This window comes from Paroedura picta, chromosome 1 (genome assembly GCF_049243985.1).
Source record: "Paroedura picta isolate Pp20150507F chromosome 1, Ppicta_v3.0, whole genome shotgun sequence".
Lineage (NCBI taxonomy): Eukaryota > Metazoa > Chordata > Lepidosauria > Squamata > Gekkonidae > Paroedura > Paroedura picta.
In genome coordinates this window covers 80,817,185-80,829,740 of record NC_135369.1, presented here as the reverse complement: position 1 = coordinate 80,829,740, position 12,556 = coordinate 80,817,185, and the positions used below count along the sequence as shown (strand labels likewise).

General features: G+C 44.3%; 1 protein-coding gene across 9 annotated transcripts in view; it reads right to left on the bottom strand.

The window, feature by feature from the left end:
- Positions 1–12,556, bottom strand: part of PLD5 (phospholipase D family member 5) — a 143,456-nt gene that overhangs the window by 25,560 nt on the left and 105,340 nt on the right. For all 9 annotated transcript variants that reach the window (XM_077344833.1, XM_077344881.1, XM_077344862.1 and 6 more), the window contains 2 exons: positions 11,086–11,213; positions 899–1,096 (listed from right to left, as the gene is read on the bottom strand). In XM_077344833.1, the coding sequence (XP_077200948.1) occupies positions 899–1,096; positions 11,086–11,213 (326 nt within the window). The remainder of the gene's footprint in view (positions 1–898; positions 1,097–11,085; positions 11,214–12,556) is intronic.

Sequence of the window (12,556 nt, the reverse complement as noted above, 5' to 3'; positions counted from 1 at the left end):
AATTTGCTACATGGATCCCGGTGCGGAATGGCCCCTTATTTTTGTGAACAAAAAACAGGGGGAGGAGGCAGGGCCACTTCCAAGGCAGAGAAAGATGAGGGCATACAGGGGTTACCAGAAAGAGGGAATAGGAAAATAAGGGGTAGGGGGATACTGGGGAAAGTGACGTGCCCCAACAAGTTATTGTGATTTCCTTATCATGCAAGAAGGCCTGACCCAGTGGCTGACATCACACAACTGGGTCATAGTTTTTCTAGGTAGTGGCTGCTAAAGAGGAACTGAAAACAGAAGGGCAGATAAAGGTAGACTGGCTGTGTTGAGAGCCAGTTTGGTGTAGTGGTTATTAGGAGTGCAGACTTCTCATCTGGTGAGCCGGGTTTGATTCCCCACTCCCTCACATGCAGCCGGCTGGGTGACCTTGGGCTCACCACAGCACTGAGAATACTGCTCTAACTGAGTGGTGAAATCAGGACTCTCTCAGCCTCACCCACCTCACAGTGTGTCTGTTGTGGGCAGAGGAAAGGGAAGGCGATTGTAAGTCGCTTTGAGGCTCCTTCTGGTAGAGAAAAAGTGGCATTTGAGAACTAACTCTTCTTCTTCTTCTTCTTCTGGTGGGAAGGAAGTAGGAAAAGGGGGTGGGCTATGAAGGCATTCAGGGAATGGGAAATGAAATGTCCCCTTCAGGTCCTTGTGGGCTTCCACTTGTATCCATATGCTCCTGGCCTGTGACGATGTGGAAAGCTTATAATAAACATGGAAAGCTAATAATAAATAAGAGACTGAGCTGAATCAGTAGCAGTCTATTCAGTTAAATCAATATTTATATTCATGGCTTCAGTTCCTGATAAATAGACCTATTCAACATCGCAAAGATCAAACATTCTGCAAAAGAACTCACCGAAACAAAGGCTTTTGATTGGGTTTCATTCAAGTTAAGAGTCAGTTTCTTTTGTGTGTCATAAACTGCATACAGTCTTTTGGACCAGGAAGATGGCACTTTGCTCTTGTTCTTTAATGAGCTGTACAAGGCAAATATTCTTTGTAAATCTGCCACCAAGCAGCTGCAGTTGTAGACGACGACACCAAGCTCTTTCATCTGTGAAGCAGAAATGGCCATCATCAAGTGTTCATTGGCTGGCACACAGGTCTGAAATGGTACATTGTTTTCAGGACATGAATACATTAAATTCTCGACACATTTTGTGCAGTTGGCATCCAAACGTAAAGTATAGTGCAACTGTTTTGTCTGTGATGTCATTGGCATTAAGTGACACGTATCTTAAAAACAGCTGCAAGACAGCTAAAGAAAAGAACAGAGGTCCGTAATGCTGATCAGTGCAAACACAGGCAACATTGTTAAAACTGTAGACCTGGTTTGACAAGCTAGAACATGGGGAGTCTATGTTTAACCTTTCTTGTTTATGTACACACTGTGATAAATAGTACTAATCATTGATTAGATATCTGTCCTTTGAAACTGAATGCTGGGGGAAAGAGTTCTGCCCTTGAGTGAAAGAGATGATTTTATATTATTTATTTTTCTAGCCTTTGTTGTCTTTAGAACTACTACTCTTAAATTTAGTTTTTTAGAAGAACTACTTTACTTCACAGCTGCGTGTCATGGTTGCAAGCTTTGTCACTAACGTCAGCTTCAAGGACACATTCTTCTTTTGAGTTGCTGGAGGAAAATATTGTTGTTTTTTCTTAGCACAAGGTCCATCGAAAAGAACTTTTGAGTACATCTCTATTTTTCTCTTCAGTACCCATGGTGATGATGGGGAAAAATTGGGTAAGTTGAGCATTTTCATTCAGCTACCATTTCCATTACACACACATTTATACTAATCTGTCCCTCTTAATAAAACAGTAAGGAGGGTTGGGGTGGGCTGAGTCCATGATCAAAACTCCTGGATTGGCCCCTTGGCCCTTGACTGACAAGGGCCGGGGCCAATCGGAAGGCGCAAAGCGCCTTACAATTGGGCCCTCATCAGGACAGACCAGAGTTCCAGGGCAATCAGGAGACATGGCTGCCAGTCTGCTCCTGACCACCTCAGGGAGAGGAGTTCAATAGGGCTGCCAAGGGGAATGAGAACAGAGGCTGTGCCAGCCCTTTTTGCCCCAAGGGTGCCCTAACTGCCATGTTCAACTGTAAATTGCCTCAGAACCCTGACAGAGCTGGCAGGAGGGTGCAGAGTGCTCCCCCTCCCCCCCTTCAGGCCTGCTGCGAAGGAGCCTCTGACAGCCCCTGACTGAGGGGAGGGAGGCCGTTCCAAGAGCAACGCAGGGGAGCCTGAGGGCCTTTCTTTTTGAGGGGGGGGGGCTTTCCCCTTCTGCCAAACAGTTGCCTGACAGGGAGGCCACAGAAAAGCCCCTTCTCACTTAAAATACTGCTCTTGCCAGGGGTTAGACACAGCCAAGACATGTGTCTTTCTTCTTTGCAACTCTCTGCAGATTTGAGGCCACTGCACAGCGTTATTCTGCTGAGGAAATAGGCTCTTTTGTCTACTGTTTCATATGCACAACAACCCTGTGCAGTAGGCCTCAAGTCTTTCAATTCAACAATATCCTGTGTGGGAGGCCTTAAATGTTTCTTCTCTACCACAACCCTGTCCAAAGTAGCCCTTTCTGCCTGGGGAGCTGATCTTTATACTCTGCAGGTGAGCTGTAATTCCAGGAGCTCTACAGGCCCCACTTGGAGGTTGCCTGCCCCTGGGTTGGAAATATTCCTGGAGGTTTGGAGGTGGGACTTCAAAATTGTACAAGGCTTCAGAGTCCAGCCTTCAAAGGAGCCATTTTTGCCTGCAGTTGGGAGGGAGTGGTGCAGGTGTGTCCCTCCTGGGCTATGGGCTATGGCCAGCCCTTACCAGCAACTGTTTGTATTCTGGGGCACATACAGGCAGACCAGCATCTGTCCTGTGGGTCTGGAAAGAAAGGAAGATCTAAATAAATATTTACAGCCTTTGGGTAGTAAATAACAGGGTACAAAAATCCATTCTTCTTATAAGGAGCAACCATGAAAGAAGCATGTGGGCACATGGCATTTTATCAATAGTGAAAAAAAGGAGAAGAAGGAACAGGGTGGACACCTGTGTACTGTGACTACCCTATGTATATTAGGGCAGAGGGGCATTTCGGTGTCTGTGGCCTAATTCACACAGAACTGGGAGGAATTGGTTGCCATGTAATCTTCCCCTAAGAAGAGTCTCCAGTCTGATTTTCCCTTCACATATCTGAGGACATGGCCTGGAAAGCTCATCTGTAACCACTATGCCACAATTCCCAAAGGTCAGTCCTCTCTCACACTCAATGAACATTCCACACCACAGGTTCTTGACACCCATCCCCCCACACCCATACCCTCATTTGCCACCATATCACCACAACCTCCCATACAACACACATTCAACCCCATGCCCTTATAGACTGGACAACTCCTCCACTTCCTCTTCCCACTGCCATGCTCTAGCGCCCGTTGTATTCTTGGATACAACGGGCTTTGCCCCTGTTAAATATATATTACGTTCCTTGTAGTGGCTAGACTGCATATTAGTCCATTCATTTGATTTACTGAAGCTGTAACCTATTGTCCCTGTTGTTGTGGATAACAAGTGTTGGTTACGTCCCACATACACTGTTGAGTTGTGTTTTCCACACCAACTTAAATAAATATCTTCCCCAATAATAAGTATTAGGATGCATAGCAGGCCATGCAGAACACTCTATATGTATTCCACAAAGGTTCATCTTCATACAGATGGTTACAAACAATGATATTTTTAGAGTACAATGACAAGGGCCCCCTCCAGCCCCCATGGGCGGTGAGAGCTCTGTACCCCAACCGTTGTATCCAAGACCTAGTGATACCAACCCCAGTAGGTGGAGGACAACTTAGCATCACAAATGCTAGGTGCAGGCAACCTAACCCCCCAACACCACAGCCTGGAGGCTGAGTGTGGCAGCTCTTCAAATTAAAAAAAAATTAAGCTCTTCTGCTTTTAATGTTTTCAACAGACAAACTTTTCTTAATCCCATTTCCATTATCAGAAAAGCATCAAAATTTCCAGTTTTGCCAGACTGAAAAATACTGACATTATGGGCCCTCCACTAAGAAACAGAGTTACAGCCCTAGAATTAGGACAAGTTTAAATGTAGTTCAAGAAATAAAGTTAAAATTATATTGATGAGATATCATACTAAAAATGCCAACCACAATATACAGCTTAACATCTCAAGACACACTGTCAATGACAATGTGGCTCAGCTTAACAACAGTTCAACTACAAAGGAGGAGAAGGAGGAGGAGGAGGAGGAAGAGGAGGAGGAGGAGGAGGTAGGGCTAATCATGACAAGGACTTCTAACAATTTTGCAAGCATGTTATAATGGTCTAAATGTATCCAGTTCAAATATAACATTAACTAAACTTCAAGGTTTTGTTTGATTTTTTTAAAGAGCTCTATTCCATTAAATGTCACATATATCTTAAAGAACCAGATGGGTCTCATAACTTCAAGAAACTCATTAGCCTCAAAAAGTGAGAATGATACAGTGTTATTTGCATATATACAGTCTGTAATGATGAGATGCAGCTGTCATCAAGAGATATGCAAATGAACAGATCCTGCATGAGCTACCAAGTCCTGAGCTACCAAATACTTGTGGACTAACACTATAGAGAGATGAATAAATAATTCATCAGTATATATTCACTCCATGGGTGAATCTGCACTGGGCTTTTTATTCCCAGTGACACCAAATTAAAGAAAGTCATCTACATGTTTTTCAATGTCCATTTTGATATTTAGCGCTTCAAATTTTCCCTCTGCAATGTCTATGATTGATCCGCAGTGACACTACCTTTCCCCTGTGATATCCAGGAGCAGATATAACTCACTACATTTGAGGAAACCACTCCAGTTTTGTGTGGATGTTCCATATTTTGCTGGATTAACTTCCTGCCCTCTGCCTCCAACACTGACATAGCGAAGCAGTCTGTCACTGATTGGTCAGGGCGTCAGTTCAAAGACTGCCTGGTTCCCATTGCCATTCCCTCACAAGGGTTATTTTTGCCCTCATTTTGAGATCTGTTTTAAAGTGACTGTGTTCCAAAAGCCCACACCTCTATGAGCAGAGATTTGCCTCTTGGATTTACTTTCCCCTTCTCATTCTCTGTGAGGCTGCTGCCTCCCCCCCTCCTTCCCTCCCCCACTCTGCTACTGCAGGAAAAGAAAGATAAACAAGCATTCTCATGCTTCACTTGCCCCTCCCCCGGGTTGTTCTGGCTGTATCACCAGAAGTCAAAAGATAGGAAATAAAGCATTCTCTTTGTGCTTTATTGTGCTCCTTTAATGCTGACTGGAGCTTCACCCAATCCTCCTTCCACCCTCCCCCAATCAAGCAGGAAGGGGACTGAAAATTGGGACAATGCAAATGCAGAAGGACGACATATTTAAAATCAGGACAAAGGAAGGCTGTAGATACAGGTTCAAATTGACCAGAATTTGGCAAGATTTACAGTGGAAAAAAAAGTGAGTGCAGACTAGCCCTAGATCCCAAAGACTTGAGGTCGGTTGCCAAAATATCCCAATTTTATGTTGGAAAGCTTTTATTGGGTAGAACTCTGTACATCTGAGAGTTCATCCTGAAATATTTTACTGTTATCTATAGCATAATTCTTACTTAATATGCCAGTTCAGAATATATTACACACATTAAACCGATTCAAAAGGCCCAGGAGTATGTGGTTAGCTCATTTCTCTAGTTCATAAAGCCACTGGGCAACAGTATAGACTTCTGTTCAAGTTTCTTTATTAAGACAAAAATGTTTCCCACATTAGTGGTTTCCTTGTTACTGTTGCAGCAGCAATGGGGCTTCTATGTGCAAAGTTTCCCACCATCTTCCCTGCCCCAGTCTCCCAGAGGCAACCATTCCTCTGTTACTCAGTCCACTGCCCCCCCAATCAGCAACTGAGTATTGTTCTATATCAATATAATATAAACATATGTGCAATAGCTTCTTTGAATTTTCAGCTTTTATCCCCCCCCAATATCTCTGCCATGAAAAGGGCTAGAGGCTAACTATTGACAAAAAACAGGGAAATAGGAAAACGTGTTGTGTATATTGTTTTAATGTTATAGTGTGTGTATATTAAGTGCTGTCAAGTAGCTTCCAACTCTTGGCAACCCTATGAATTAAAATTCTCTAAAATATCATTAACAGCCTTGTCCAGGTCTTGCAAACTAAGGGGCATGGTCATCCCATGTCGGGTCATCCCATCCCATGTCGGGTCTTCCTCTATTCCTGCTGCCTTCAACTTTTCCTTGCATTACTGTCTTTTCCAGAGGTCTTCTCATAATATGACCAAAGCCTCACTTTAGTCATTTTAGCTCCTAGGGAGAGTTCAGGCTTGATTTGATCTACAACCCACTTATTTGTCACAGTATCTTGAGAACACTCCAACAACACTGCTTTCAAAGGAATCTACTTTCTTCCTATTGGCTTTCTTCAGTGTCCAACTTCCACACCTATACATAGCCAATATCATTCTTACATGTACTTTAAATAAGGTGACCAGATTTTAAGATTGGTAAAGAGGGACCCCATTGACGGTGGATTGCCAACCTCCAGGAAAAGCCTGGAGTTCTGGAATCACCACTCAAGCCTGCACATGGCTGTTTACATGCAGGTCTGTTGGCCTGTATTCAACCACACAGTTTCTAGGTGTTAAGGGTAAGCTGTCTTAAGAGAAGGCAGAATTTCCACCTATTCACCTCTCCCCCTGCAGCCCAGTTACAATATAATTACAATAAAGTTTTTTTTTTAACTCCATCCCTATCCCCATCCTCTTTATTTGGGGTAAGACCCTATCTGACTAATCAACCTTTCTCAGCTTTTCAAACTAAGAAAAACCAAAAATGGTATGATTGTGGACCACCCAAAGACCATATGGAAAGGGGCTGTATAAAAATTAAATATTTGTTCAGAATTGGTCACATACTACAATGAATGTAACCCACCCAGAATTACATAAAACATTACAAATCTTTGGTCAAAGAAAAATTATATTTTTAATGACAGCTTCCAGAGTTATCATTACTTTGATCATAGCCTCAGCCTTACAATGGAAAACCTCACATTGCTTCTCTCTCCCAGGCACTGATGGGAAAAAAATATAAATTTATATCAGCAGTCAATAAATATAATACTACATAACACATTTCAAGCACTGGAGGGAAGGAGCTATCCAAATGCTGTACCCTGCATTAACCCTTTCTGGGAAGGCACTTCCTTATACGAAATAGTTTGTCTCCAGCCACACATTTCAAAGACTTACAGGCAAGCAGGATCATTTTCACAGGACCTCCCCTCCCTCTGCAGAGTCCCCCATGTTGCCCTTCATGCTGTTGCTGAGAGTCTGCTGACCCCAGGAACAAAACTTGCGGATAGAAGCCGTGGTGGTCTGTGCTGTGTGGCTCCTCCTCCTCTGCCACCACCGCCTCTATCTCCCTCAGGCCCAGCTGCTGCCCACATGTAGGGCTGGCCACCTCGCCTCTGCCCTGCCTGACGGGGCTGCGGCTCCTCTGGGGCATGGCACCTGGCCGGATGGGAGGAGTGGAGCAGGGAGTGGAGCGGACGCAGCCTACTGGCCGAGAGACGTGCCCCCCGTGGTCTCCCTGGCATGGCAGCCAGGATGGCAGCCATCTCCTCTCTGGCTGGCCAGGTGGGCAGAGCAAAGCGGGGAGCAGGGCAGAGGCAGCCGCCTGGCCGGCCATCCTATCCATGCTGGCCAGCTGCCAGATCCTCCTCCGCCATCACTGTCACCACCACTTCCCACTCCTTCGGGCCCAGCCACCACCTGTAGGTAGGGCTGGCCACCTCACCTCGCCTCCACCCTGCCCTGCCCGACGGGGCCGTGGCTCCTCCGGGGCGTCACACCTGGCCAGGGAGAGCAGGAGCCTGAGGAGGGGAGGTGGAAGGTCGACTAGCCGGCTGCCACCTCCAGAGGGTGTACAGGGAGGAGGAGGAGGATTCAGGCAGGACTTTTTAAAAATGTCCCGAGATACGGGACATTTTTTTTTAAGCACGAATGTCCCGCAATATGTGGGAATAATGGTCACCATAACTTTAAACACGTTACTTTGGAACCTAGGTGTAAACTGCACAGAGCTTTTATTCCAACCCCAGATCGATCCAGTCCCTGCCCTCTACACAGAATGCGATTTCTGTTTGGGTTTTGGGCAATTTTAATTTTCCTTCTGCAGCAAGAAGTATTGATCCGGAGTATTGATCCTTTATTGTGCGATATCTCAGACTGCTTTTAATCCTCAATATCCGGATTGGGAAAGAAAGCTCTGTGGTAGAGAACCTCTGATAGGCTACACCTGGTCATGTGACATGCTTGCCTTAAAGGAGAAGCCCCTAATACTTCTGTCGGTCCTGGATTTTTTCTCCCTTCTCTGCCTTTTTCAATCCTCTCCTCCACCCCCTCCAAGAAAAGAAAGATGGTCCCTGCTTGGATTCTCTCCCCCCCCTTCAAGAAAAGAAAGAAAGAGGCTTGGCTCCCCCCACCTTCTGAACTACCCTAACCACGTGCAGAAGACTTTCCTGTTTCAAAGGGGGGGGAGAGGAAGATCCGAGTTCAAAGCGATCTGAATTCAACAGGATTGACAATGGAATAAAGAAAGTAAGTGCAGACTCTGCCCTATTCTCTGCTGCAGACAAGGACCTTTCCCTGCCCTAATCCAAGTGACAACCTTTCAGATTCTTAGAGACAGCAATCTTGTCCCCTCTCAATCTGTTCTTCTCCTGGCTGAACATCAGCAAGCCCCAGATCATTCTCGTGGCTCTCCTCTGAACCCTCTGAATTTTGTCCATGTCATTTTTGAAGTGAGGCCTCTGAAATTCCACACAGTACACCAGGTGGGGTCTGACCAATGCAGTATACAATGGGACTATGATCCCTGGATAATTACCTATGACATTGGACCTCATCACAGGACAGGACTAGCACTCTTATGTTTCTTCAAGACTCTGGACTCTGGGCGTTTGTTTTGGCCTAGACTGAAGCAAATTCAGGCCAACTTCGTTAAAGAGAGCATCAATACAATGTGGCATAACTAGCTGTCTTTTCTCTCATGAACTCAGCATCCCTGCATCCATGAGGCATTGCCTGCAATCTTCAAAGAGGATCCTCTTTCCTGCTCCCCCCCACCATTAATCATTGTAGTGCTAACATGGAACTCTGCAAATCATCAGAAGTTGCTTTCTTACCTCTCTCTTCCTATCCCCCCCCCATATGATGTCAGCCTGCCAAGGGCTTTATTGGTCTATTTATTCACCTAAATATTAGAATATCATATTAGGTCCCAAGTTTCCCAGAACATCTTTTTTGATCACCTTTGATCCTTGCCATCCCAGATCAATCAACCTTTTGGTCATCACATCAGAAAGGGCACCTGTACTCTTTTGGCCCAAAGCCCACCTTCTGCCTATGTGACTTTTCACCACATACCTGGCTAGGGGAAGAGTATAAAACCCCCTTCATTTGAGCTCCCTTTGTGCTGCTTTCTGGCGACACCCAACTTGGATGCCAGCTCATGCATGTTGTCCTGACTCCCTCCCTCGATTTCTTTCTGCAGTGTATGTTTATGTGATTCGTTTATCTGTGTCTTATTCATTAATAAAAACTTGAATCCTTAAGTATTTGTTGTCTGCCCTGGATTCCAGAAAGGCTTAATCACTTTGTAAATGCTGCAACAGATTCTTGCTAGTTTTTGCATATCCAATTCCCCATATTTCTCTCTGAGTTTTTGGGATAACATTGCCTTGATTAAATGCTTGAGCATGTAATAGCTCTTGTTTAGAAGAAGAAGAAGAGTTGGTTCTTAAATACTGCTTTTCTCTACCTGAAGGAGTCTCAAAGCAGCTTACAGTTGCCTTCCCTTTCCTCTCCCCACAACAGACACCTTGTGAGGTGGCTGAGGCTGAGAGAGCGCTGATATCACTGCTTGGTCAGAACAGCTTTATCAGTGTCGTGGCAAGCCCAAGGTCACCCAGCTGGCTGCATGTGAGAGAGCGCAGAATCAAACCCGCCTTGCCAGATTAGAAGTCCACACTCCTAACCACTACACCAAGCAGCTCACAACAGTAAAAACCTAAAACTATGGCTTATTCCACACATGCTGCATAATAAATAAACCCAAAACAAAAAAAATACCAATCTTGTGTAGTAGTTACAGTGTTGGTCTAGGATCTGGGAGATCCAGATTTAACTCCCCATCCTTCCATGAAAGTTTGTTGGGTGTCCTTGGGCCAGGCACAGACTCTCAGTCTAACCTACCTCACAAAGCTGATGCAAGGAATAAACTGAAGCAGAGAATAACTGAAATAAATACATTCACTGGAATACACTTCAGTGATTTCATTGGTGCTTAACAACATGACTAGTGGCCTTATTAAAAGTGGCAAATGTTAGAAAGTGCAGCAGTCTGTGCTCCTAACCACTACACCAAGTTGGCCCATCTCTTTTCTCTTCCAGCATTCTGGTCCATGGTCCATCTTTGGGACTTTTCACTTCTCAATGGAGCCATCTGAACAGATTTAGCTATTGCAGCCAGCTGGGAGGGAAAACACATAGATGGAAAATACTAAAACTACCTTGATGACTGCAATCTATCAACAGAACAGGAACTAAGTGAGGCTCCTCCCTTACAGTCCTTGTGGGAGGGAATAGAAACTAGTTCTTGAGAGCTCAGAGGTATATACACACACATATACACTACAAGCCTGGATACCCAACATTGGGTACCCAACAAGCCTGGATACCCAACATGGCTAGGTCTTGAAAGGGAAGAAAAATAAGTGTAGGTCAATTGTCATTTTGGAAGCTTGTCTGCCAGTATTTACTTTTCTGAGGAACCCCTAGTAAATTCCCCAGAAACCCCAAGGGCTCCAAAACACAATTTAAAAACCATTATTGTAATATAAGCTTTCCATATATATATAAAGAAATAGCATTACTATCACTTCCATTATAAAATTTTCTGTTATGTTTTTAAAGCACTTTTGACTTTGTCATTTAAGATACCTGTCCCAGTGACTGCCAGTCTAAACTAGCACTTCCAATGTATACATGTTGTTTATCCACAATCCAGAAGGATGACTGGAGATGGCCTTTGTTATAAGCAGTCATGTTTATATACATTACTTCTGCACCTAGGAAAGAAGAAGAAATGTATTAAAGATAAATTTAAACCATTGTTTATATAGTAAAAACAACAGCTAGGGGTTTCAGAGATTGTTACAATGCAGTGCTACAGACAATGCTGAGAGTAAGCCCCACTGAATAGACCTAGTGAGATTCCATAGTCTTGCAGCTGTCAGGGTCTTCCTGCTCATAGCAAGCACTACTGCAAATTTCTCTGCTGTCTGTTACTTTGAAGGGGAAGAAGCTCCTTATGTATACATAAAACCACTCTCGCTCCAAAGCCAGAAGATCCTCCAAGAGAAATTAAAGATAAATCTGTTGATAATATCACCATGTATGGTGGATATTGTGTGAGAAACAGGCATGGGGGATGCTCGGAAGCAAATGCCTTCTGGACTGAATAATATCCAATCTCCACTCTGGACTTTTCTTTATAGTCTTTAAACTCCACCCACCCACAATCAAATAAAGAGGAAGAACACAGACTTTAATTACAGGATTAGTAGCTTGTAAGCTATTTTGCAAGAGCCTCTTGTGGCGCAGAGTGGTAAGGCAGCAGACATGAAGTCTGAAGCTCTGCCCATGAGGCTGGGAGTTCAATCCCAGCAGCCGGCTCAAGTTGACTCAGCCTTCCATCCTTCCGAGGTCGGTAAAATGAGTACCCAGCTTTCTGGGGGGTAAACGGTAATGACTGGGGAAGGCACTGGCAAACTGGTAGGCACTGGTATTGAGTCTGCCATGAAAACGCTAGAGGGCATCACCCCAAGGGTCAGACATGACTCAGTGCCTGCACAGGGGATACCTTTAAGCTATTTTGCTCCCTAAAGTTATTTTATTTGAATACCTGCTAGACCAAGGCTGTACTTTTGAGGTAAATAGAAACCACTTATTCCTAGATTAGACTAGACAGCCAAGATCAATGCCCCCCCCCCCCGCGGTATTAGCTGCAACCTCCTTCCTCCCCTTTCGGAGGTAGGGATGGATGGAGGGTGGTATTTTGCCGTTGCCTGTTCTTGTATGTTTTCCATTTTAATGGGGTTTCTAATGGGATTTTTACTGGATGTTTGTAACCCGCTATGAACCGGTCTATGGGAGTTGCAGGAAATAAATTAAGTAATAATAATAATAACAACAACAACAACAACAACAACACACAGGTGGAGATTTATTTAACAGAAAATAAAGTATTTAATAGAGTAAATTGTTTGTGTGGATAACTAGTTCACAACTTCACTCCACAAAGATTACTGACTTTCTTCAATGAGAGCAACTACTTTGTAGTTGAGCCTCAAGTAAAGCAAATAAACCTTGAAAGGAGAGCAGATTCCCCTTTCTCCAGACAGGTTACCTT